This window comes from Salmo salar, unplaced genomic scaffold (genome assembly GCF_965601325.2).
Source record: "Salmo salar unplaced genomic scaffold, fSalSal1 ptg000306l, whole genome shotgun sequence".
Classification (NCBI taxonomy): domain Eukaryota; kingdom Metazoa; phylum Chordata; class Actinopteri; order Salmoniformes; family Salmonidae; genus Salmo; species Salmo salar.
In genome coordinates, this window is record NW_027675347.1 from 496,635 (window position 1) to 523,533 (window position 26,899).

Genomic DNA, 26,899 nt, shown 5'->3' on the forward strand with positions numbered 1-26,899 from the left:
AATACATAAAATAAGTGTCACGTCCTGACCATAGTAACTGGTTATTTTCTATGGTAGAGTAGGTCAGGGTGTGACAGGCGGTGTTTTGTGTTTTTCTATTTCTATGTGTTAGTTCTAGGTTTTCTCTTTCTATGTTTTTTTGGGGGGTTGATCTCCAATTGGAGGCAGCTGGTCCTCGTTGCCTCTGATTGGAGATCATATTTAAGTAGGGGTTTTTCTTCCTGGGTTTTTGTGGGCAGTTGCATTCTGTTTAGTCTCTGTACCTGACAGAACTGTAAGTTGATAATTTCCTTTTGTTATTTTGTCATTAGTGTTTTGAGTAAATAAATATAATAATGAACACTCAACACGCTGCGTTTTGGTCCCCTCTATACGACGCCCGTTACAATAAGAAGCATTATTGAAATGAAATGGACACGTGTTATGGGGAGACTGAAAATATTAGCAAAAGGACAAGTGTTTTGGGGAGACTGAACATAATAGCAAAAGGACAGTTTGTAAGTCTTCAAAATAACAATTTTGAAGGAAAGGTGTGGCTAAACAAAAAAATATAATTTAGAGAGATAGTAATGTCCATTATTACTTTAGAGATGAAGTGGGACACCAACAAAACGTTATTAACAATGGATCAACTGCAGCCTATAACACTGACTGGAATAGTAATATATATTATTATAGAGCTCTGATCAGCCTATAAACATTATCTATTATTATAGAGCTCTGTTCAGCCTATAAACATGACATTATCTATTATTATAGAGCTCTGTTCAGCCTATAAACATGACATTATCTATTATTATAGAGCTCTGCTCAGCCTATAAACATGATCTATTATTATAGAGCTCTGCTCAGCCTATAAACATGACATTATCTATTATTATAGAGCTCTGCTCAGCCTATAAACATGACATTATTTATTATTATAGAGCTCTGCTCAGCCTGTAAACATGACATTATCTATTATTATAGAGCTCTGATCAGCCTGTAAACATGACATTATCTATTATTATGGAGCTCTGCTCAGCCTATAAACATGACATTATCTATTATTATAGAGCTCTGATCAGCCTGAAGACATGACATTATCTATTATTATAGAGCTCTGCTCAGCCTATAACCATGATCTATTATTATAGAGCTCTGATCAGCCTGTAAACATGACATTATCTATTATTATAGAGCTCTGATCAGCCTATAAACATGACATTATCTATTATTATAGAGCTCTGATCAGCCTATAACATGACATTATCTATTATTATAGAGCTCTGATCAGCCTATAAACATGACATTATCTATTATTATAGAGCTCTGTTCAGCCTATAACATGACATTATCTATTATTATAGAGCTCTGATCAGCCTATAAACATGACATTATCTATTATTATAGAGCTCTGTTCAGCCTATAACATGACATTATCTATTATTATAGAGCTCTGATCAGCCTATAAACATGACATTATCTATTATTATAGAGCTCTGTTCAGCCTATAACATGACATTATCTATTATTATAGAGCTCTGTTCAGCCTATAACATGACATTATCTATTATTATAGAGCTCTGATCAGCCTATACACATGACATTATCTATTATTATAGAGTTCTGATCAGCCTATACACATGACATTATCTATTATTATAGAGCTCTGATCAGCCTATAAACATGACATTATCTATTATTATAGAGCTCTGTTCAGCCTATAAACATGACATTATCTATTATTATAGAGCTCTGCTCAGCCTATAACATGACATTATCTATTATTATAGAGCTCTGTTCAGCCTATAAACATGACATTATCTATTATTATAGAGCTCTGTTCAGCCTGTAAACATGACATTATCTATTATTATAGAGCTCTGATCAGCCTATAACATGACATTATCTATTATTATAGAGCTCTGATCAGCCTATAACATGACATTATCTATTATTATAGAGCTCTGATCAGCCTATAACACTGACTGGAATAGTAATATATATTATTATAGAGCTCTGATCAGCCTATAAACATGACATTATCTATTATTATAGAGCTCTGCTCAGCCTATAAACATGATCTATTATTATAGAGCTCTGATCAGCCTATAAACATGACATTATCTATTATTATAGAGCTCTGATCAGCCTATAAACATGACATTATCTATTATTATAGAGCTCTGTTCAGCCTATAAACATGACATTATCTATTATTCTAGAGCTCTGATCAGCCTATAAACATGATCTATTATTATAGAGCTCTGATCAGCCTATAAACATGACATTATCTATTATTATAGAGCTCTGTTCAGCCTATAAACATGATCTATTATTATAGAGCTCTGATCAGCCTATAACATGACATTATCTATTATTATAGAGCTCTGATCAGCCTATACACATGACATTATCTATTATTATAGAGTTCTGATCAGCCTATACACATGACATTATCTATTATTATAGAGCTCTGATCAGCCTATACACATGACATTATCTATTATTATAGAGCTCTGTTCAGCCTATAAACATGACATTATCTATTATTATAGAGCTCTGCTCAGCCTATAAACATGACATTATCTATTATTATAGAGCTCTGCTCAGCCTATAAACATGACATTATCTATTATTATAGAGCTCTGATCAGCCTATAAACATGACATTATGTATTATTATAGAGCTCTGATCAGCCTATAAACATGACATTCCCTGAGAGATTAGATTTGGAGCTCTTCATCATTTGTTTTTAAATCTCACCGTCACCAAGTTTATTATTAATGATGTAATGTTGTGAAAACTGACCTCAGGGTATTGAGGGATCTAGTCTAGATTAAACCTCATAGGAAGACATTTTTATTTAATGCAGGTTTCATTCAGGTCTCTGTTTAACTAGATACTCTGTTTGTCTTTGGCAGGAGAGAGACCAGACTCTGACAGCAGGAAGAGTTCCTCAGGGGAAACAGACCCAGAGACGCCTAACCAACACCACTGCTCCCACTGTGGAAAGAGTTTTAGGTGGTTTGGGAGCCTGAAAATGCATGAGAGAACACATACAGGAGAAAAGCCCTACCACTGTTCCCACTGTGGAAAGAATTTTACTCAGTTAGGGGCCCTGGTTGGACATGAGAGAACACACACGGGAGAGAAGCCTTATCACTGTTCTCACTGTGGAAACAGTTTTAGGTGGTTATGGGTCCTGAAAAAGCATGAGAGAATACACACGGGAGAGAAACCTTATCACTGTTCTCACTGTGGAAACAGTTTTAGGTGGTTAGTGAGCCTGAAAACGCATGAGAGAATACACACAGGAGAAAAGCCTTTCCAATGTTCCCAGTGTGAAAAGAGTTTTAGGTGGTCGGGGAGTCTGAAAAAGCATGCGAGAAAACACACAGGAGAAAAGCCTTTCCAACATACTAATACACAGGAGGAGAAGACATACCACTGCTCTCATTGTGGAAAGACATTTTCCCAGTCAGAGGACCTGAAATCACACGAGAGAATAGAGAGGCTGTGTTCTGACTTGTGTTTCTGACTGAGAATTTGTCCACGGCCAGGATTCATAGGGCCAGGGTGTCCGCTATGGACGCCTGGAAAAAATCAGCAGTGGACATTTCTGAACGTTTATCCAACAGACCTGTACATCCATGAATGGATCTCTATAATGTGTAACTATTTCTGATGTATGTGTTGTGATGTATTGTTTAATAGATGTACTATGTTAGGTATATTTATCTGTGGTTTAATTTCAACAGATTTTACTGATGCTATTAGATTGCTGTGTGGGGGGAGTTTTATATATACAGTGCCTTCAGAAAGTATTCACACCCCTTGACTTGTCCCACATTTCGTTGTGTTACAGCCTAAATTTAAAACATATTTTTATTTATTTTTATTTCACCTTTATTTAACCAGGTAGGCCAGTTGAGAACAAGTTCTCATTTGCAACTGCGACCTGGCCAAGATAAAGCATAGCAATTCGACACATACAACAACACAGAGTTACACATGGAGTAAAACAAACATACAATCAATTATACAGTAGAAAAATCTATATACAGCATGTGTAAATGAGGTAGGATAAGAGAGGTTAGGCAATAAATAGGCCATGGTGGCGAAGTAATTACAATATAGCAATTAAACACTGGAATGGTAGGATGTGCAGAAGATGAATGTGCAAGTAGAGATACTGGGGTTAAATGGATTCAATACCCCATAATGTCAAAGTGGAATTATGTTTTTGGAAATGTTTACACATTTAATTAAAAGCCTAAATAAGTTCAGGAGTAAAGATTTTGCTTAACAAGTCACATAAGTTGCATGGACTCACTGTGTGCAATAATAGTGTTTAACATGATATTTGAATGAATACCTCATCTCTGTTCCCCACACATACAATTATCTGTATTGTCTCTCAGTTGAGCAGTGAATTTCAAACACAGATTCAACCACAAAGGCCAGGGAGGTTTTCCAACGCCTCGCAAAGAAGGGCATGTATTGGTGGATGGGTAAAAAAAAGCAGACATTGAATATCCCTTTGAGCATGGTGAAGTTATTAATTACACTTTAGATGGTGTATCAATATACCCAGTCACTAACTCAGTTGCTGGAGAGGAAGGAAACCGCTCAGGGATTTCACCATGAGGCCAATGGTGACTTTAAAATAGTTAGTGTTTAATGATTGTGATATGAGAAAACTGCGGATGGATCAACAACATTGTAGTTACTCCACAATACTAACCTAAATGACAGAGTGAAAAGAAGGAAGCATTCCCAGTCAGAGGACCTGAAATCACATGAGAGAATAGAGAGGCTGTTGGCACTAAAGTAATACTACAAAAGAATGTGGCAAAGAAACAAACTTTATATCCTGAATACAAAGCGTTATGTTTGGGGAGGGTTTGGAGGGTTTGGCTGGCCGGGACGTCCTTGTCCCATTGTGCTCTAGCGACTCCTTGTGGTGGTCAGCATGCACGCTGACTTCGGTCGCCAGCTGGACAGTGTTTCCTCCGACACATTGGTGTGGCTGTCTTCCGGGTTAAACGAGCAGTGTGTCAAGATGTGCAGTGCGGCTTGGCAGGGTCGTGTTTCAGAGGACACATGGCTCGACCTTCGCCTCTCCCCGGAGTCCGTAGGGGAGTTGCAATTGGATATCATGAAATTGGTGAGAAAAAGGTGTAAAAGTACAACAAAAAAAATATATATATATATATACACTCGTACTGAAATTTGATTTTTCGATGATCTGGCAGATGTGAAAACCATTTAAACACCTGCAAAACTTCGGTTAGAAGTGAATCACCTGCCTGGACATCCTAAGAAGCACACAGAGACCTGCATTTTGAAGTGGGTTTAATAATACTTGTGAAAACTGACTTCAGGTGATTGAGGGATCTAGTCGAGATTAAACATCATAGGAAGTTTTATCATGTGGAGGTTTCATTCAGGTCTCTGTTTAATTAATTATATAATCTGTTTGTCTTTGACTGGAGAGAGACCAGACTCTCCTTCTGACAGCAGGAAGAGTTCTTCAGAGAAACCAGACACCTGAGATGTCCAAACCAGCAGGACGACATCACTGCTCCCAGTGTGGAAAGAGTTTTACTCAGTTAGGGAGCCTGAGAGCACATAAGAGAATACACACTGGAGAGAAGCCTTACACCTGCTCCTTGTGTGGAAATTGTTTTAGGTGGTTAGGGAGCGTGGAAAGGCATGAGAGGACACACACAGGAGAAAAGCCTTTCCAATGTTCCCATTGTGGAAAGAGTTGCACCCAGTTAAAGAGCATGAAGGAGCATGAGAGAATACACACAGGAGAAAAGCCTTACCACTGCTCCCACTGTGGAAAGAGATTTACCCGGTTAAGGTACCTGAAAGAGCATGAAAGAATACATACACATACACAGGAGGAGAAGACATACCACTGCTCTCATTGTGGAAAGACATTTTCCCAGTCAAAGGACCTGAAATCACATGAGAGAATAGAGAGGCTGTGTTCTGACTTATGTTTTTGATTGAGAAATTGTGTTTTTGTTCATTCTACATTAAATAATATTGTATGAATGAAATCATACTGAAAAATAGGTCTACATGTTTTTCCCAGCTCAAGACATGATCATGTCGAAAATCGGATTAAAAGAGTAAAAAAAAATGTTTTGATTATGAACTTAAGATTGATTGAATGCAAGTGTAAACCCCTAAATGTTGTTCACTATATCATTGGGATATTTCAAACATGTTAATTATTAAATAGATTGATATTAGTATTTCTTAATTCAGATTGTCATTGTAAATGCGTATTGGTTCTCAATTGACATATCTGATTAAATAAATGTGAAATAAAGTAAATGCCATATTATTTTTGGGAAGTCTATTTGGTTCTATGTTGGGACTATAAGAATATTTTGAAGATAAATACACAAGGCAGAGTACGAGAGAGACAGAGGACGAGAGGTCAGTACAGTACTAACAACCAATGGAAATTGTGTTTTTTCCTGTAATAGGGAGTTATTGATCAGTGGTTCAGCAACATGGGAGGATGTAGATGTACACTACCGTTCAACAGTTTGGGGTCACTTAGAAATAACCTTGTTTTTAAAAGAAAGCCATTTTTTGTCCATTAAAATAGCATCAAATTGATCTGAAATACAGTGTAGACATTGTTAATGTTGTAAATGACTATTGTAGCTGGAAACAGATGATTATTAATGGAATATCTACATAGGCGTACAGAGGCCCATTATCAGCAACCATCTCTCCTGTGTTCCTATGGCACGTTGTGTTAGTTAATCCAAGTTTATCATTTTAAAAGGCTAATTGATCATTAGAAAACCCTTTTGCAATTATGTTAGCACAGCTGAAAACTGTTGTTATGATTAAAGAAGCAATAAAACTGGTCTGCTTTAGACTAGTTGAGTATCTGGAGCATCAATGTAACCTCTCAAATTCATAGACAGGTGTCGCGTCTTTTTTTACCCAAAAGTAGTTTTTTACCCGGAGACTGTAGTGCTACTTTCTCAAAATGAACATAAATGCTGTAGGGGGAGGGTTCTGGTGTTTTACCAGGAGACTGGGGCCGATCCCCATTTAGGAATGTATGTCTTGCTTACTCACACTCTGCATGTGTTGATACCTGGCTGAAAACCCTCACAGTTGTTGGCCAACAGATTTTGTCATGGAGTTTTCATTCAATAGGGTTTAGAGTACATTTCATCTTAAGCCATTCTTTTAAATACGGTAATACCTTTAATTAGAATGTTGTGCCTTTAAATACCTTTTCATTCTAATTTTGTTGACGGACTCAATAGAATACACGGAGTCAGAAACTAGGGATCAATTCAAGAAAGTCATCATTCGTCTCTGTTTCAACACCAACTGGTAGATTTAAAAATACTCTGATCTTGTAGATTATTTAGGTACATTTTAGGGTTAGGAAAGTATGTATGAATCATAAAAACAATAGTCCTATAAATCTACCCTAATTCTTACTAATCATGGAAGTTTGATGACAACGGCCCAATCCTACATTTACATAAGTGTTCAGACCCTTAACTCAGTACTTTGTTGAAACAGCGATTACAGCCTTGAGTCTTCTTGGGTATGACACTAGAAGCTTGACACACCTGTATTTGGGTAGTTTCTTCCATTCTTCTCTGCAGATCCTCTCAAGCTCTGTCAGGTTGGATGGGGAGCATCGCTGCACAACTATTTTCAGGTCTCTCCAGAGATGTTTGATCGGGTTCAAGTCCGGGCTCTGGCTGGACCACTCAAGGACAACAGTGCAATAATATGTAACAACTTCACAACAAATACACACATCTAAAGTAAAGGAATGGAATTAAGAATATATAAATATTTGGACGAGCAATGTCAGAGTGGCATAGACTAAAATACAGTAGAATAGTATAGAATACAGTATATACATATGAGATGAGTAATACATAGACAGATACAGTAGAATATGATAGAATACAGTATATACATATGAGATGAGTAATACATAGACAGATACAGTAGAATAGTATAGAATACAGTATATACATATGAGATGAGTAATACAGTAGAATACAGATACAGTAGAATAGGATAGAACCTAGTCTGTTCATTATATACTTCAACATTATGTATTGTTACACCATGTAGGAGCAGTATAGACCTAGTCTGTTCATTATATACATCTACATGATGTATTGTTACACCATGTAGGAGCAGTATAGACCTAGTCTGTTCATTATATACATCTACATGATGTATTGTTACACCATGTAGGAGCAGTATAGACCTAGTCTGTTCATTATATACATCTACATGATGTATTGTTACACCAACACAAAAAAAGGAAATTATATTATTTTATACTAATACAATTGCTCAGAGAAAGAGATTTAGTTTAAAATGTAATTCTCAAAAGGTTGGGGTCTGAATTATTGCCACCCATGTTTTCAGTACTCCAGCACCCTCCCCTTGGGAGGATAACGACACTGAAATGTTTAATGAGATTAGAGAACACATTGGGTGGGATCTTAGACCATTCCTCCATACAGAATCTCTCCATGTCCTTGATTTATTTAGTCTGTCTTATGGACTGCCCTGTTCAATTCAAACCACAGATTTTCAATGGAGTTCAAGTCCGAAGACTGAGATGGCCATTAAAAATGTTGATTTTTGTGCCCAATTAACCATTTCTTTGTGGATATTGATGTGTCTTGCTGGAAGATCCTCTTATGGCCAAGTTTCAGCCTCCTAGCAGAGAGGTAACCAGGTTTTGGGCTAAAATATCCTGGTAGTGGGTAAAGTTAATTTATTTATTTCATACAGTAATTTTTGCTCATCATTATCAAGGGTACCAATAACTAGGTGCTTATTTTGATATCTAGTTATTTGACTGAATCAGAAATACAGATGTGGAGTAGATGTAGAGTTTGTTTTAAATTCTCATAAAAAATCTGAACTAATCAAACACTTGTTGCTCTTTGTACTTGTTGATATAATATTCATATTTAATGGAGAGGAAAAAAACGTTTCCCTAAACTGCTTTATAATATTATAATTCAATGAAGAATAAAAATAGTTTTCCCTCCTCAACTGCGTTTCCTCCCTCCAGACAGCAGATGGCGATATGTGTCTTTCAGGCGATGTTTCTAGTGTGACGTATAATCTAGTGGACGGAACGCTTCTTCAACAACTGCAGCCACCTCGGTAGCTCGCTAGCTGACAAAGTCGGAACATTCAAGTTCTTTAGACAATTTCGTGGTTTAATTGCCACTATGATTCAAACATACTTATGTGGAAACAACTAGCTACCCCATTTAATTTCATATTTACGTTGTAAGTCAACTATCTGGCTGGTTAAGTTAGCATTAGCCTAGCTAGCTAACATCCCCGACCATGCGCTCACTAAGCTACTCTCCTCCTGCTAAAGAAGAGGTCTGCTGGACGGAGAAAGAGGGACTGTGGCAGAACGTTGTCGTGAAAGAGGAAGAGGAGGATGTTACATTACAAAGACAAGTAGAAGGTGAGGCTGTTACCGTGAAAGAAGAAGAGAAAGACGCTTTCAGAGTGAAAGACGAGGAGGAAGATGCCGTTTTTGGAGTGGAGGATGAAGTGAAAGAAGATGAAGACGTTTTTGGAATGAAGGATGAAGAGGGGGAGATTACTGTCACATTAGAGGAGGACGAAGAAGAGAAGACTGGAGAACTGATTATTACCAGTAAATACAGTGAGTACTATCTTATAAAACAGGGACATTGATCTGATTAACACCAGTAAATACAGTGAGTACTATCTAATAAAACAGGGACCTTGATCTGATTAACACCAGTAAATACAGTGAGTACTATCTAATAAAACAGGGACATTGATCTGATTAACACCAGTAAATACAGTGAGTACTATCTAATAAAACAGGGACATTGATCTGATTAACACCAGTAAATACAGTGAGTACTATCTAATAAAACAGGGACATTGATCTGATTAACACCAGTAAATACAGTGAGTACTATCTAATAAAACAGGGACATTGATCTGATTAACACCAGTAAATACAGTGAGTACTATCTAATAAAACAGGGACATTGATCTGATTAACACCAGTAAATACAGTGAGTACTATCTAATAAAACAGGGACATTGATCTGGTTAACACCAGTAAATACAGTGAGTACTATCTAATAAAACAGGGGCATTGATCTGGTTAACACCAGTAAATACAGTGAGTACTATCTAATAAAACAGGGACATTGATCTGATTAACACCAGTAAATACAGTGAGTACTATCTAATAAAACAGGGACACAAACTCTGCAGATGTTGAACTAATGTGTGATTTTTAAAAGGGCATTCTACACTCAAATATGTTTTTGTACTGTATGAATTGTTCACTTTTCCTGTTGAAAAGTGATATAAATACAGTAAAGTATAAACACACTAATGGGAAACAAATAAATGTTTTGAGCAAAATAGTGTTTTTTTAACAACTGCAAACTAGAAGGAGTGAGTGATGTCATAGTAAGGCCTTCAAGGAGTTGGCTTGATGGGAAGTCGTGATGTCATCCAATAGGAGACTGATCTTCATGTGAATATTCATTATTCTTTTTAAAATCCTTCATGTTCTGTCAAGTTGGTTGTTGATCATTGCTAGAAAGCCATTTTCAAGTCTTGCTATAGATTTTAAAGACGATTTAAGTCCAAACTGTAACTAGGCCACTCAGGAACATTCAATGTCATCTTGGTAAGCTCCTCCAGTGTAGATTTGGCCTTGTGGTTTAGGTTATTGTCCTGTTAGGAAAGTTGTTTGTATTCAGATCTCTGAAATGCTCTCTACCTACTTAACATTTAGTGTCTCCTTATGTTACGCTGGAAAAACAGTTTTCATGGATACAGAAATCCTAAATCATTTCAGAGTTTGCTAATCCAATGGTTCTAACCAAGAGTGACCTTAACTTTATTGACAACTCCCAAATGGATACTGTCATTAATGTGGTTCTTCAATAATTACACATAATACATAATACTTTAGCTGTTTAGTTACAGTCACATGTTCAACTATCATCAGCTGATCCAGGAAATCATTTTCTGAATGACAGTCACATGACAAACATGACGACATGCAACAACAACCAAAGTGCTTCTTCATTCATTACTCTGGTAAAGACAGTTATACTGTGCTCCACATTGGATCCAACACCCCTAACAAATTGATTTTTATAATGCGTTATTGTCTGATTGATTTACAGTAGGGTCTCGTTAGTCTGTTTGTGCACAGAGATATGCTCCACGTTGGATCCAACATTCCTACTTTGCTCATAATGTGTAGAGAACTGTTCCTTGATGGATAGGCTATTGTTCAACACACAGAGATATTTTCCTTTATTCAGGACATTTAGAATGACAACACATTACAGAGTAGCCTAGTGGGATTATTCACAAAATTATTTGGTGATCAGGTTATGAAATGTCATGACAAAGACATTTTAATTTCCATGTTTCACCTGAAATATTAAATGATTTATAGTCCTACGTCTATGTTGTTGTTAGATAAAGTTATGGGTCCTACAGTAGGTCTATGTTATTGTTAGGTGAAGTTATGGGTCCTACAGTAGGTCTATGTTATTGTTAGGTGAAGTTATGGGCCAATTTGTTAAACACTTAGTGTACAAACCCTTATTGTCAGGCTGATGGAAAAGCTAGCCAAAGAGCATTTAACTGGTTGAAGTGTTTAACTATAAATCAGTTGATTTGTGACAATAACACAAACATATTAAGCAGGAGATTCAAACGAGCCTTACAATTATAATCCAAAAGTAATGTGAAATGTACTCATCATCAACCTGTAAATGGAGGCTATTTTTGCTGTCAGCCTATGAGAACTCCCCTGAGTTTCCCCCACGGTGGTGAATTAGTGAGTAGACACAGAGCTTAATGTGAGTTTCCTTGAGTAGCACTCCTGATCTTGCGCTGTAATATTCAGAATACATTGTGAAAAACTAAAATCTTAGCTCACCATTTTTGCTCCAGGCAGATATACTACATCCATAACTAGTGGTTTCCTCATTAGCAGATATACTATATCCATAACTAGTGGTTTCCTCATTAGCAGATATACTATATCCATAACTAGTGGTTTCCTCATTACCAGATATACTACATCCATAACTAGTGGTTTCCTCATTACCAGATATACTACATCCATAACTAGTGGTTTCCTCATTAGCAGATATACTACATCCATAACTAGTGGTTTCCTCATTACCAGATATACTACATCCATAACTAGTGGTTTCCTCATTACCAGATATACTATATCCATAACTAGTGGGTTCCTCATTACCAGATATACTACATCCATAACTAGTGGTTTCCTCATTACCAGATATACTACATCCATAACTAGTGGGTTCCTCATTACCAGATATACTACATCCATAACTAGTGGTTGCCTCATTACCAGATATACTACATCCATAACTAGTGGTTTCCTCATTACCAGATATACTACATCCTTAACTAGTGGGTTCCTCATTACCAGATATACTACATCCATAACTAGTGGTTTCCTCATTACCAGATATACTACATCCATAACTAGTGGTTTCCTCATTACCAGATATACTACATCCATAACTAGTGGTTTCCTGTTACGTGAATTAAGTTATCAATGTTCTTAATCCGAACTTCAATTAAACTACTCAGTCTGCCCCCCCCAGAGTGTGTTAGATTCTGGTTGAATGAAGCAGACGGATAGCCAGCCTACAAGGGTCTAAACGTTAATTTATGAGAGCTCTGAAAATCCTTACAATGTACTAAGCCTTTTATATTAACACACACACACACACCAGTACAGAACTCCACCAAGCAGTACCCAGACCACCTGTCTCCTTATCCGTTCCCAGGCCGTTGTTTCTCTCCCTAACTTAAGGAGGCCTCCTCTCCTGTTCCTTCCCAAGGTCGTCTTATCAACTCTGCCCTGCTCATTTTTTGAAGTGGTACCCGTGTCTTACTCACACACAGTATTGCACAGTATTAACCCATTATTATAGCCTTAATTCGAATACATTTCAACAGGTTATAGGGTTTCTGAGTGAAATCATTTAGTCAAACTTTTAGTCATATTTTACATTTTACATTTAAGTCATTTAGCAGACGCTCTTATCCAGAGCGACTTACAAATTGGTGCATTCACCTTATGATATCCAGTGGAACAACCACTTTACAATAGTGCATCTAAATCTTTTAGGGGGGGGGGGGGGTTAGAAGGATTACTTTATCCTATCCTAGGTATTCCTTAAAGAGGTGGGGTTTCAGGTGTCTCCGGAAGGTGGTGATTGACTCCACTGTCCTGGCGTCGTGAGGGAGCTTGTTCCACCATTGGGGTGCCAGAGCAGCGAACAGTTTTGACTGGGCTGAGCGGGAACTGTGCTTCCTCAGAGGTAGGGAGGCGAGCAGGCCAGAGGTGGATGAACGCAGTGCCCTTGTTTGGGTGTAGGGCCTGATCAGAGCCTGAAGGTACGGAGGTGCCGTTCCCCTCACAGCTCCGTAGGCAAGCAGATGCGAGCTTCAACTGGAAGCCAGTGGAGAGAGCGAAGGAGCGGGGTGACGTGAGAGAACTTGGCAAGGTTGAATACCAGACGGGCTGCGGCGTTCTGGATGAGTTGTAGGGGTTTAATGGCACAGGCAGGGAGCCCAGCCAACAGCGAGTTGCAGTAATCCAGACGGGAGATGACAAGTGCCTGGACTAGGACCTGTGCCGCTTCCTGTGTGAGGCAGGGTCGTACTCTGCGAATGTTGTAGAGCATGAACCTACAGGATCGGGTCACCGCCTTGATGTTAGTGGAGAACGACAGGGTGTTGTCCAGGGTCATGCCAAGGTTCTTAGCACTCTGGGAGGAGGACACAAGGGAGTTGTCAACCGTGATGGTGAGATCATGGAACGGGCAGTCCTTCCCCGGGAGGAAGAGCAGCTCCGTCTTGCCGAGGTTCAGCTTGAGGTGGTGATCCGTCATCCACACTGATATGTCTGCCAGACATGCAGAGATGCGATTCGCCACCTGGTTATCAGAAGGGGGAAATGAGAAGATTAATTGTGTGTCGTCTGCATAGCAATGATAGGAGAGACCATGTGAGGATATGACAGAGCCAAGTGACTTGGTGTATAGTGAGAATAGGAGAGGGCCTAGAACAGAGCCCTGGGGGACACCAGTGGTGAGAGCACGTGGTGCGGAGACAGATTCTCGCCACGCCACCTGGTAGGAGCGACCTGTCAGGTAGGACGCAATCCAAGCGTGGGCCGCGCCGGAGATGCCCAGCTCGGAGAGGGTGGAGAGGAGGATCTGATGGTTCACAGTATCAAAGGCAGCAGATAGGTCTAGAAGGATGAGAGCAGAGGAGAGAGAGTTAGCTTTAGCAGAGCGGAGAGCCTCCGTGACACAGAGAAGAGCAGTCTCAGTTGAATGCCCAGTCTTGAAACCTGACTGATTAGGATCAAGAAGGTCATTCTGAGAGAGATAGCTGGCCAAGGACGGCACGTTCAAGAGTTTTGGAGAGAAAAGAAAGAAGGGATACTGGTCTGTAGTTGTTGACATCGGAGGGATCGAGTGTAGGTTTTTTCAGAAGGGGTGCAACTCTCGCTCTCTTGAAGACGGAAGGGACGTAGCCAGCGGTCAAGGATGAGTTGATGAGCGAGGTGAGGTAGTGGAGAAGGTCTCCGGAAATGGTCTGGAGAAGAGAGGAGGGGATAGGGTCAAGTGGGCAGGTTGTTGGGCGGCCGGCCGTCACAAGACGCGAGATTTCATCTGGAGAGAGAGGGGAGAAAGAGGTCAAAGCACAGGGTAGGGCAGTGTGAGCAGGACCAACGGTGTCGTTTGACTTAGCAAACGAGGATCGGATGTCATCAACCTTCTTTTCAAAATGGTTGACGAAGTCATCCGCAGAGAGGGAGTGGGGGGGGGGGGGGGGAGGATTCAGGAGGGAGGAGAAGGTAGCAAAGAGCTTCCTAGGGTTAGAGGCAGATGCTTGGAATTTAGAGTGGTAGAAAGTGGCTTTAGCAGCAGAGACAGAAGAGGAAAATGTAGAGAGGAGGGAGTGAAAGGATGCCAGGTCCGCAGGGAGGCGAGTTTTCCTCCATTTCCGCTCGGCTGCCCGGAGCCCTGTTCTGTGAGCTCGCAGTGAGTCGTCGAGCCATGGAGCAGGAGGGGAGGACCGAGCCGGCCTGGAGGATTAGGGGACAGAGAAAATCAAAGGATGCAGAAAGGGAGGAGAGGAGGGTTGAGGAGGCAGAATCAGGAGATAGGTTGGAGAAGGTTTGAGCAGAGGGAAGAGATGATAGGATGGAAGAGGAGAGAGTAGCGGGAGAGGGAGAGCGAAGGTTGGGACGGCGCAATACCATCCGAGTAGTGGCAGAGTGAGAAGTGTTGGATGAGAGCGAGAGGGAAAAGGATACAAGGTAGTGGTCGGAGACTTGGAGGGGAGTTGCAATGAGATTAGTGGAAGAACAGCATCTAGTAAAGATGAGGTCAAGCGTATTGCCTGCCTTGTGAGTAGGGGGGGAAGGTGAGAGGGTGAGGTCAAAAGAGGAGAGGAGTGGAAAGAAGGAGGCAGAGAGGAATGAGTCAAAGGTAGACGTGGGGAGGTTAAAGTCACCCAGAACTGTGAGAGGTGAACCATCCTCAGGAAAGGAACTTATCAAGGCGTCAAGCTCATTGATGAACTCTCCAAGGGAACCTGGAGGGCGATAAATGATAAGGATGTTAAGCTTGAAAGGGCTGGTAACTGTGACAGCATGGAATTCAAATGAGGAGATAGACAGATGGGTCAGGGGAGAAAGAGAGAATGTCCACTTGGGAGAGATGAGGATTCCAGTGCCACCACCCCGCTGGCTCGATGCTCTAGGGGTATGCGTGAACACGTGGGCAGACGAGGAGAGAGCAGTAGGAGTCGCAGTGTTATCTGTGGTAATCCATGTTTCCGTCAGCGCCAGGAAGTCTAGGGACTGGAGGGTAGCATAGGCTGAGATGAACTCAGCCTTGTTGGCCGCAGACCGGCAGTTCCAGAGGCTGCCGGAGACCTGGAACTCCACGTGGGTCGTGCGCGCTGGGACCACCAGGTTAGAGTGGCAGCGGCCACGCGGTGTGAAGCGTTTGTATGGCCTGTGCAGAGGGGAGAGAACAGGGATAGACAGACACATAGTTGACAAGCTACAGAAGAGGCTACGCTAATGCAAAGGAGATTGGAATGACAAGTGGACTACACGTCTCGAATGTTCAGAAAGTTAAGCTTACGTTGCAAAAATCTTATTGACTAAAATGACGAAAATGCTAGCTAACTAACACTAACACTACACTAATCAAGTCGTTCCGTTGTAATGTGATAGTTTCTACATTGCTGCTAGTCGGTAGAGGTTGGCTATTATACAAAAGCAACTTTGTAGCTAGCTAACATAACACTAATCAAGACGTTCCTTTGTAATGTATTTAGTTTCTACAATGCTGCTCGTCGGTAATAGTTGGCTAGGTATGGAACAATGGCGTCGCGGGGGACGGAAATAGCTGGCTAGCTAACCTCGATAATTACTAAACTACACAATTATCAAGCTATGACAAAGACAACTATGTAGCTAGCTAGCTAACACTGCACTAGTCAAACCGTTCCGTTGTAATGTATTAGTATCTACAGCGCTGCTAATCGGTAACGGTTGTTTAGCTAGCAAACCCACTAGCTAGCAGTGGGTTTGATGACTAGGTGTGTTGACTAAGTCTGGAGTCAGGACAAGGCGTCGCGTCGCGGCTGGCTAGCTAACCTCGATAATTACTCTAAACTACACAATTATCTTTGATAGCTAAGAAAAATTGCTCAGATCAAACAAACCAAACCGTTGTAATGTAAAGAAGTGTAGTATTACCTGTGGAGCGAAGCGAAGTGCGACTGCTCGCTCCGGAGTGGAGCGAGCAGTCCATTACATTTCCTCATTACCAGATATACTACATCCATAACTATCGGTTTCCTCATTAGCAGGGAGGAGTTTCTGCAACCAAATTGTGTGTGCTTTGCCCTCGTGCCGCAATTGTCGCAAACACAGAAAGGGACCCAAATTGGAGACCAAAAGTCGTCTGGCACACTGCTTAGAGTTTCAACAACATGAATAACTTATTTATAGCCTACAATCATCGATGTTACTACTAATGTGAAAACAAGACAAAATATGACTATTGTTGCTATCTTGACTGTGTTTATTTTCAAATTTAACAGACGTCAATTGTTGTACAACTTCATGGGTACGCTCTGGGCATCACCCTTTACCTCAAATAAACAGTGGATTTTTGTTGTGGGCATTTAACCATCTGACGTTGTCATTCACACAGGAGAGAGAAGTGACTATCGTGGATCCTCTGGGGAGCCTCAACAACCTCATGATGCTGACGAGGCAGAGAAGAGTCTCTCCAGATCAGAACTCCTCAAGAAACACCAGCAGAGACCCACAGGGAAGAAATCTCACTGCTCCTCTGACTGTGGGAAAAGATTCAACTCTTCAGTAAAACTTAAAATACACCAGAGAACACACAAAGGAGAGAAATCTTATAGCTGTGATAAATGTGGGAAGAGTTGTACTACATCAAGCCAGCTGACTTTACACCAGAGAATACACACAGGAGAGAAACCTTATAGCTGTGATCAATGTGGGAAGAGTTTTGGTCACTCGAGCAATCTGACAGTACACCAGAGAATACACACAGGAGAGAAACCCTGTAGCTGTGATCAATGTGGGAAGAGTTTTACTACATCTGGCTCTCTGACTGTACACCAGAGAACACACACAGGAGAGAAACCTTATAGCTGTGGTCAATGTGGGAAGAGTTTTGTTCAATCTGGAGAGCTGACAGTGCACCAGAGAATACACACAGGAGAGAAACCTTATAGCTGTGATCAATGTGGGAAGAGTTTTACTACATCTAGATTTCTGACTGTACACCAGAGAATACACACAGGAGAGAAACCTTATAGCTGTGGTCAATGTGGGAAGAGTTTTGGTCAGTCTAGCCAGCTGACATTACACCAGAGAACACACACAGGAGAGAAACCTTATAGCTGTGGCCAATGTGGGAAGAGTTTTGGTCAGTCTAGCCAACTGACTCTACACCAGAGAATACACACAGGAGAGAAACCTTATAGCTGTGGTCAATGTGGGAAGAGTTTTGGTCAATCTAGCAATCTGACAGTGCACCAGAGAAGACACACAGGAGAGAAACCCTATAGCTGTGATCAATGTGGGAAGAGATACTGTCGTAAAATATCTCTGATCAAACATCAGAAAATACATACATGAAGGATTTGTTTCATGATATCAATGAATTAATGTCACAATATAGAATGTTTTAACATTGTAGTAGGAGTATTTTAATGATGTCAATGTAGAACACTAAACGTTTGTCCCCTGTTCTATTGATTTCAACATGATATGGATATTAGCCTCAGGGGGAAAATCCAGGCTCTGAAATGGAAGAGTTACTATTTATGAGATTTAACAAAAAGTGACTAACAAAAAAAGAGCTGTGTTACACTTACCATGTTGGTTACGCACTTGAATCAAAATGAAACACTTCAAAATGTTTAGGTTTTCAATATATCCCAAACTTCTTCTGCATATTGGTTATTGATTTGGACACGTTGCAACTGTGTTTTGACATTGCACTATTCTCATTTAGCAAAATGGAATTGAAAAGACGTTGAAAATAAGACTAAAAGTCCAATATATGTTCGGTTGTAGTTGAAAAGATGTCGTTTTTTTCAATGACTTGAAAACAACTTAATTTCAACATACTTGCAGCCTATACACCTATAATCAATTTTATTAACAATCTTACATCACTCCAGTATTTATTTACAACATTCAAGTGCTAATTGTCTTTATTCCACTACTGAAGAAGAATGACTCAAATCACCTCATATTTCAAACATCCAGCCTGACAAAATATACATTTTTTATCATTCCATGTCTCACCATTAAGTTAATTATTGCCAATACATATTAACAAAGGGGTGTATATTTGGTTTTGATATTTCATATTTACAATTATGTAACATTTAGTAATCATAGTTATTCATGCAACCAACTGACAATTTTTGGTACAATTATATTGGAATTGTTGCCCTGCTTTTAGAATATCAGGGTTCATTCTCAGATGTGCCAAACCAAATGTACTAGAGCATGACATTGGGGACTGGGCCCCGATCCAACAACATGCCTATCTAGTGAACCCTGAAAAGAGAGAGAAGCTCTGCAGTGAGGTGGAAAGTTACTACGGATATTGCAGGAGTTTCCTCTTGAAATCAGACATGTCGGTGGTAAGGACAACTTGGTTGCTGATTATCTCAAGGGTTGGCAGTCAAAAAGATGTGTTTTGCGTTTAGCCATTTAACCAGTGAGTTGCCATGGATCACAATTTATTTTGACACGTTTTTCCGTGTTGGAGATGAGTTTTATCTCTTATTCTTTTCCGTATTGAAAGTGCGCTGTTGGTTAGGGGCTCGTAAGTAAGCTTTCCAGTGTTGTATCCGGCGCATGTGACTATTACAATTTGATTTGAGTTTTGTTTGGGCTCGTTCTAGAAGCTAGTGAGTTTTAGGAAGACGAGAGTTCTAGAAGCTAGTGAGTTTTAGGAAGACGAGAGTTCTAGAAGCTAGTGAGTTTTAGGAAGACAAGAGTTCTAGAAGCTAGTGAGGTTTAGGAAGACGAGAGTTCTAGAAGCTAGTGGGATTTAGGAAGAGGAGAGTTCTAGAAGCTAGTGAGTTTTAGGAAGACAAGAGTTCTAGAAGCTAGTGAGGTTTAGGAAGACAAGAGTTCTAGAAGCTAGTGAGTTTTAGGAAGAGGAGAGTTCTAGAAGCTAGTGAGATTTAGGAAGACGAGAGTTCTAGAAGCTAGTGGGATTTAGGATTCTATGGAAAGAAAAAGGAGAAAAAATAATACTATTGTAAATTATTATTTAGAAATATGTGTTTTTTCTTGTTTTTAATTGTTGACATCCAGTAGACACCATGTTTATATTGGTGAAGGTGAAGCATTGTAGATGATTATGTGAAATGGAAGTTGTAGTGATACTCTGAATGAAAAGCCAACTGACATGCTTCAACACCTGCATTGCATTGCTTGCTATTTGGGGTTTTAGGCTGGGTTTCTGTACAGCACTTTGTGACATCAGCTGATGTAAGAAGGGCTTTATAAATACATTTGATTTATTGATTGTACAACTGAAATGTGTCTTGGGTGCACTGATTGGTGTCACCTCGTTAGCACGTAGGACGCACTGATTGGTGTCACCTCGTTAGTCAGTATGTGTTACACCTGTGCTGGCTTGTCCATCTCGTTAGTGGGAAGGTGTTTCACCTGAGCTGGTCCAGGTTCTATTTAAGAGTGTCTGGCCCAGTGCTCCAGTTGTCTTGATACATGTGGAGAGTCAACACCTTTAGTTGCTCCACCTTTTTGGTTTACTTCCTGTCTTTAAGTTTGGTGTGGGTTTTTCTTTTGTTTGTCTCTTCTTGGGCAGATTTAGTGGGTCTCATGGTGGGTGTCTTTTAGGTCCCAGTTGTTGTTACTAGTCAACTTTCAGTGGACACCCCCATAGTGTCTATCAGAGCCCCTCCTAAAAAACAAGCTTATATTTTGGGTTGGATGTTGCATCCAATTAATATTTTAATCAATGGCATTTCATCCTCTTATGTTTGTGTACTAAGTATTTGTTTTTTCCTGTGAAGACATTGTGTTGCATCATGTCATATCAGAGACCCTCCTAAAGAACACACTTATATTTTGGGTTGGATATTGCATCCAAGGAATATTTTAATCAATGGCATTTCCTTAGAATGCTCATTAGTCTTTCAGTTGTTACGTCTTCTGTTTGTTGTGTACTAAATATTTGTTTATTTTCATTGTCTTTTATTTGTTTTTTCCTGTGAAGCCATTGTGTTGCATCCATGTCTGACATGTGCTGTATAAATAAAGCTTGATTTGATTTGAACATATTGCAAAACTAATGAACCCTATGACCGACCAATCAACAGACTCTTGGTCCACCTTAGTATGAAAAACTGTATCAATCCCACTTTTCCAGCCTGCTGAAGGCGTGGTGGAGCGGTAAACACCACCCCCGGCTCTACCAGGGGCTTGAGGTGGTCTCCCACAGCTCTGCTTATGTCATGTTCTGTGGCCTTGCTGTTCCATTTATTGACTGTCCCTGCAACACAGAAACACATTTAGTCATATTATATAAAACACTCAAAGTAATGGATATGGAGCATCTATGGCCTCAGTTACACCTGGCACCTAAATGCGACTTCTGTCTTCCGATCACTCTAAGCTGCATTAGGTTCAGATCTACCAGGATGGGCTTTTGATATAGTATGGATACAGTCAGGCCACTGAATATGCATCATCAATGTAAAGAGATGGGGTGAATGAGTGGGGAAAGGTACATTTTACACAAATTACCTTCATAATAAATCAAATGTTATTTGTCACATACAGGTGTTCAGCAGATGTTATTGCGGGTGTAGCGAAATGCTTGTGTTCCTAGCTCCAACAGTGCAGCAATATCTAACAACTTCACAACAAATACCTAATACACACAAATGTAAGTAATGGAATAAGAATATATAAATATATGGACGAGTGATGTCAGAGCAGCATAGACAGATACAGTAGATAGTATAGAATACAGTATATACATATGAGATGAGTAATACATAGACTAGGATACAGTAGAATAGTATAGAATACAGTATAGACATATGAGATGAGTAATACATAGACTAAGATACAGTAGAATAGTATAGACATATGAGATGAGTAATACATAGACTAAGATACAGTAGAATACAGTATATACATATGAGATGAGTAATACATAGACTAAGATACAGTAGAATACAGTATAGACATATGAGATGAGTAATACATAGACAGATACAGTAGAATAGGATAGAATACAGTATAGACATATGAGATGAGTAATACATAGACAGATACAGTAGAATAGTATAGAATACAGTATATACATATGAGATGAGTAATACAGTAGAATAGTATCGAATACAGTATATACATATGAGTGATACAGTAGAATACAGTATATACATATGAGATGAGTAATACATAGACATGGTTGTCTCACCATCATAAAAGTACACAGCGCAGAACGAACCACGCTACAAACCGGTTTGTAGCGTGGTTCGTTCTGCGTTGTGTACTTTTAATCAGGACACTGCCACAACTGGAATTATGATGGTTGAATCATGTTTATTGGTCCTGCACACGAAGAGACAACACACAATATGTTAGCCCTCGGTGCAGTCACAGCTCTCGGGCACCTTGCTAGCTGAAGGTCCGGCAAAAGAGAACGATAAAAGGGTACGTAAGTACGGATAACCCGCGATGGACCAAACCAAAATATACAAACTTTTACAATTAGGTGTATTTACAATATAGATATCAAAAAATGTTTGTACACGGAAAAATAACATTAACTATGCTGCTGTAATTAAATAAAGAAAACACATTGAATTATTATTATTGTTATTAACTTATTAACATCCCCTCTTGACCTGGCCTACTTGAACTGTCCTTGCGTGCAACTTGGTGCATAATCTAGGGGAACAACATCACTCTACTACATTCACCCCCATTGTTTTACACTAGATTATAGGCACAAAACAAAACACATTACCTCGAAGGTAACAAAGCAAAGAAAGAAAAAAAAATTCACACCCACAGAGCGACGGAGTAACCCAGTGTAGTCCCTTAAATCTAGACCCACAAATGGTCGATCAGCTGGAAAGCTATCCCGCGAAGGATTAGGAAAAATAAGAGGTAGCTAATCCCTTATTCAACCGTATACAAAAAATGCCAAATACATTTTATGCTGATGAACTACACACAAAGTTACATGAATTGTCAAAATTTTTAGACCAACCCACAAATCACTCTAAGACCCAGTTAGATTACCATATACACCCCAAAAAATGAAAAGGTAGGCAATATCCTACCGTCACTGAGAAACCAAGAACGGTTTCATTTCCTGTGTAGACATAGTTTGGATTAACCTATTCACTGGCTTAATAAATCTACCTAGTCTAGTCCGAACACCCTCACCCAAAAACCTAGCAGGAATGTCACGGACAGCACTAACCGTGCTCAGAGGTCTAACCTCAGGTTGGGGAATACTACAACTCGGCCTATCCGGAGCTAGCACACTTTCAGTTACAGACTCAACACTAGTAGTGTCAGACGACTGATCAGAATCCTGGTAGATTGCCACAGACCACACTGACAAAGCATCTTCAACTAAGTTAACAACATCTGTCACAGCACCATCCCCACTGAATGGAGTTTCGCCATCAGAACTCTTGTAGGCTTTGGGGATCTCTCTCTGGTCCACTTCTACTGAGCACACCTCACTGAAGGGGACGTCATATGGCCTTTCCACTTCACTTCCATCAACTGGGACTTCACCATCCTCTTGGAATATCCTCCCAGAAGACTCAGGAAGGCTTGCTACCCAGTGAACAGTCCTTGCGTCACTCCCATCCATTTTGCTGGACGTTGCAGACATCCCAGAGAACACGTCACCACCCGATAGATATCCGTGACTCTCAGGTTCCTCCCAAGAAGGCAAAGGCAGAAAGTTGACTGGCATAATCAGGTTCCTATGCACCGTCTTGATGCGTCCAGTGGTAGGGTGCTGTATACGATATGTGTTCAGTGAGCTGTTCTTCGCAACAACTATGTACACCGCACTGTCCCAGCGATCAGCCAGTTTCTTCTTGCACCTCTCTCCCTTGTTAGCAAGTAGAACTCTGTCTCCCTTCTCTACCGAATGACCCTTCGACCGTCTGTTGTAGGCCTCAGCTTGTCTCTTTTGTTGCTTACTAGCATGCTGCTGAGCCAATGTCATGGCTTCTCTCAGATCCTCACCCAAAGACTGGACATACTTATCCACATCGACCGTGTCCCCATCCAACAGCACACTTTCAAACATAACATCTACTGGCAACCTAGGGGTGCGTCCAAACATCAAGAAGAAGGGCGGAAACCCAGTAGTCTCGTGAACAGTGCAGTTATAGGAGAATGTCAATGTGTTCAACATCTGAGGCCATTTAGCCTTGGACCTAGCTGGCAGAGCTCTAATCATCCCACCCAGCGTGCGATTTAGACGTTCTGCTTGACCGTTCCCCATGGGATGATAAGGTGTGGTGTGGGACTTTCCAACACCAGAGAACTGAAGTAATTCTGCAATAAGTGAACTTTCAAAGTTAGCACCCCTGTCAGAATGGATACAATCAGCGAACCCATAAACGCAGAAGAAATTATTCCAGAGAACACGAGCCACAGTCTTAGCAGACTGGTTTGGACACGGATACACACATGCCAGCTTAGTAAAGTGATCAGTCACTACTAACACATCAATAGACTTGTTGTTTGAATCTTCTGCAGTCCAGAAATCAATACACACAAGTTCCAAAGGTGCCGTTGTCACAATGGAGACAAGTGGAGCTCTTGCTTCAGGCTCAGGTGCTTTACTCAACACGCATCTCTTACAGTGGGCCACGTATTCCTTGACATCCTTTTCCATAGAGTCCCAGTAAAACCGCTGTCTCGTAAGCCACAATGTGCGCTGCTGACCCTGATGACCAGCGTCATCATGAACTCCCTTCAACACAAGGCCTCTCAAAGACACAGGTACAACATACTGGAATATTTTCTTCTTACTCACTGGGTGTTTTGAGACACGATACAGAATCCCTAACCGCGTGGTGAGTTTTCCCCACTGTCTTAGAGTATAAACTGTTTCATTAGCTTCAAGGACTCGCTCTCTCCTAGATGGGCGCCGGCCTCTATCTACAAAGAACATGACTCTGCTGATGACAGGATCCAGTGACTGGTTATCATACAGCTCCTTGTGTGTAAAGACAGGTAAAGGGCTCTGACCCATGGACATCAACTTCTCAAGGTGCTGCGCATGTGAAATGGCCCTCACCGTGGCACCATCATCCCATCGGCGGTGAGCATGGAGGACAGCAGACACCTCTTCACAGGAAACCAACCCACTGACATCGTCTCCAGCTCTACTTAACTCACTCCCAGGAGCCATAGACGTTCCACAGCCAGCCTCGGGCTGTTCACAGGAGAGGCGGAACATGTCTTGAACATCATCCACTCGAAGACCTCTGGCTTCCTCCAGCAGGACATCATATGGAATTCTTGTCAGTCGGTGCAGAACTGTGGAGCGGACAAATGGCTCTCTGCTCAAAGCATCAGCAACGACATTCTTGGGACCCGGTATGTACTGGATATCAAAGTCAAAGGGTGCCAGCTTTGCGACCCATCTCTGGTCACATGCATCAAGTCTCGGCTTTGTAAGAATATATTTGAGTGGATTGTTGTCGGTCCACACAGTAAACTTATGCCCTCGCAGGCAATGGCTAAATTTATCATGAATGGCCCATTTCATGGCTAGAAATTCCAGCCGGTGAGCAGGATACTTGGATTGTGCATGATTAAGAGATTTACTAGCAAAAGCTATTGGCCTGGCTATTGCCGTCCCATCTTGCACTTGGGATAGTACAGCTCCCAAACCACTAGTAGATGCATCCACAGAAAGTAAAAATGGCTGAGAAAAATCTGGATGAGCCAGCAGTGCCTGGTCAACTAGTGCTGATTTCAAAGCTTCAAAAGCGAGTTGACATTCGGCAGTCCAGTCTGCAGCAGTGAGCCTGCGAGAGGGACCAGGCCTCCTCCTCCTCCAGGCCTCCTCCTCCTGTTTCAGCTAACCTGTAGTTAGCTGAAACAATGGCCTAGCAACCATGTAACAATTCTCAATGTAGTGTTGATAGAGTGACACCATCAGCTTCCATCATCTCGCTCTCAGTCACGTTCAAAATAGTTTGAACTTTAGCAGGGTCAGTGGCTACACCCTCCTGAGAAATGATGTGACCCAAAAACTTAACAGACCTCCTCAAAAACTTGCACTTAGACGGAGACAGTTTAAGATTGTGCTCCTGCAACCGCTGAAAAACCATCTCAAATCTCTGCAGACTCTCTTCCTCAGTCTTAGCAAAAACCATCAGATCATCCAAATAACAAAGGAGACTTAGAAAGTTTTGGTCACCAAAGATGGTCAGCATCATTCTCATGAACGTAGCCGGGCTGTTGCAGAGGCCCTGAGGCAACCGATTGTACTCATGCAGGCCTAAAGGAGAGGAAAGGCAGTGTATTTCTTATCCTCTTCATGCAGTGGCACGTTATAATACCCTGACGTCAAGTCCATTGTGCTGAAGAAGGCATTACCTCCCAGCGCGGCCAGTACATCAGCCTGATGAGGCAGGGGATGAGCGTCCTTTACAGTGCGGGCATTTAACCACCTAAAGTCAGTACATAGGCGCAAGTCCCCATTCTTTTTCCATACCAGCACCAATGGTGAGGCATACTCACTGCTGGATTTTCTGACGATTTCCTTTTCCTCCATATCATCCAGTGTTTCCCTGAGTTTTTGGTAATGAGCTGGAGAAAGCCTACGATAAGGTAATCGAAATGGGCGGTCATCAGTCAGCCGTATGCGATGGCAGAACCCCTTTGCCTCACCACAATCTAGGCTATGTCTAGAGAACACTGTCATACTTCCCAATTAAATTGACAAGTTTATCCTTCCAGAACTGTGAAACTGGACACTCCTCAACAGACAGGCCTTGAAGTCCAAGATTGCTCAGTGTACTGTTGCCATGAACTACACTGCCACTAACTGAACTCTTAGCTGTCAGACTGCCGTGTGAGCTGTCACATTGAACTTTTGCCACGTTCTGGTAAGCTGCTTGCTGCTTGACATCATCAAAATCCTCTAATGCAATGCAAGGATACACATCCGCCACT

At 40.8% G+C, this 26,899-nt stretch overlaps 1 protein-coding gene across 1 annotated transcript; it reads left to right on the forward strand.

Annotated features, from left to right (window-relative positions):
* The first annotated feature begins 9,187 nt into the window (after positions 1–9,187).
* On the forward strand, positions 9,188–20,996 carry LOC145875675 (uncharacterized). Its single transcript, XM_082971513.1, has 2 exons — positions 9,188–9,706; positions 17,346–20,996. The coding sequence occupies exons 1-2, from the start codon at positions 9,376–9,378 to the stop codon at positions 18,305–18,307; spliced, it is 1,293 nt and encodes a 430-aa protein (XP_082827639.1). The 5' UTR covers positions 9,188–9,375; the 3' UTR covers positions 18,308–20,996.
* Positions 20,997–26,899: the final 5,903 nt, after the last annotated feature.

Coding starts and splice junctions, on each gene's coding strand:
- LOC145875675 (XM_082971513.1), top strand. CDS start 9,376: ATGCGCTCACTAAGCTACTCTCCTCCTGCTAAAGAAGAGGTCTGCTGG. Junction 9,707..17,345: donor GATTATTACCAGTAAATACA/GTGAGTACTATC, acceptor TCATTCACACAG/GAGAGAGAAGTGACTATCGT.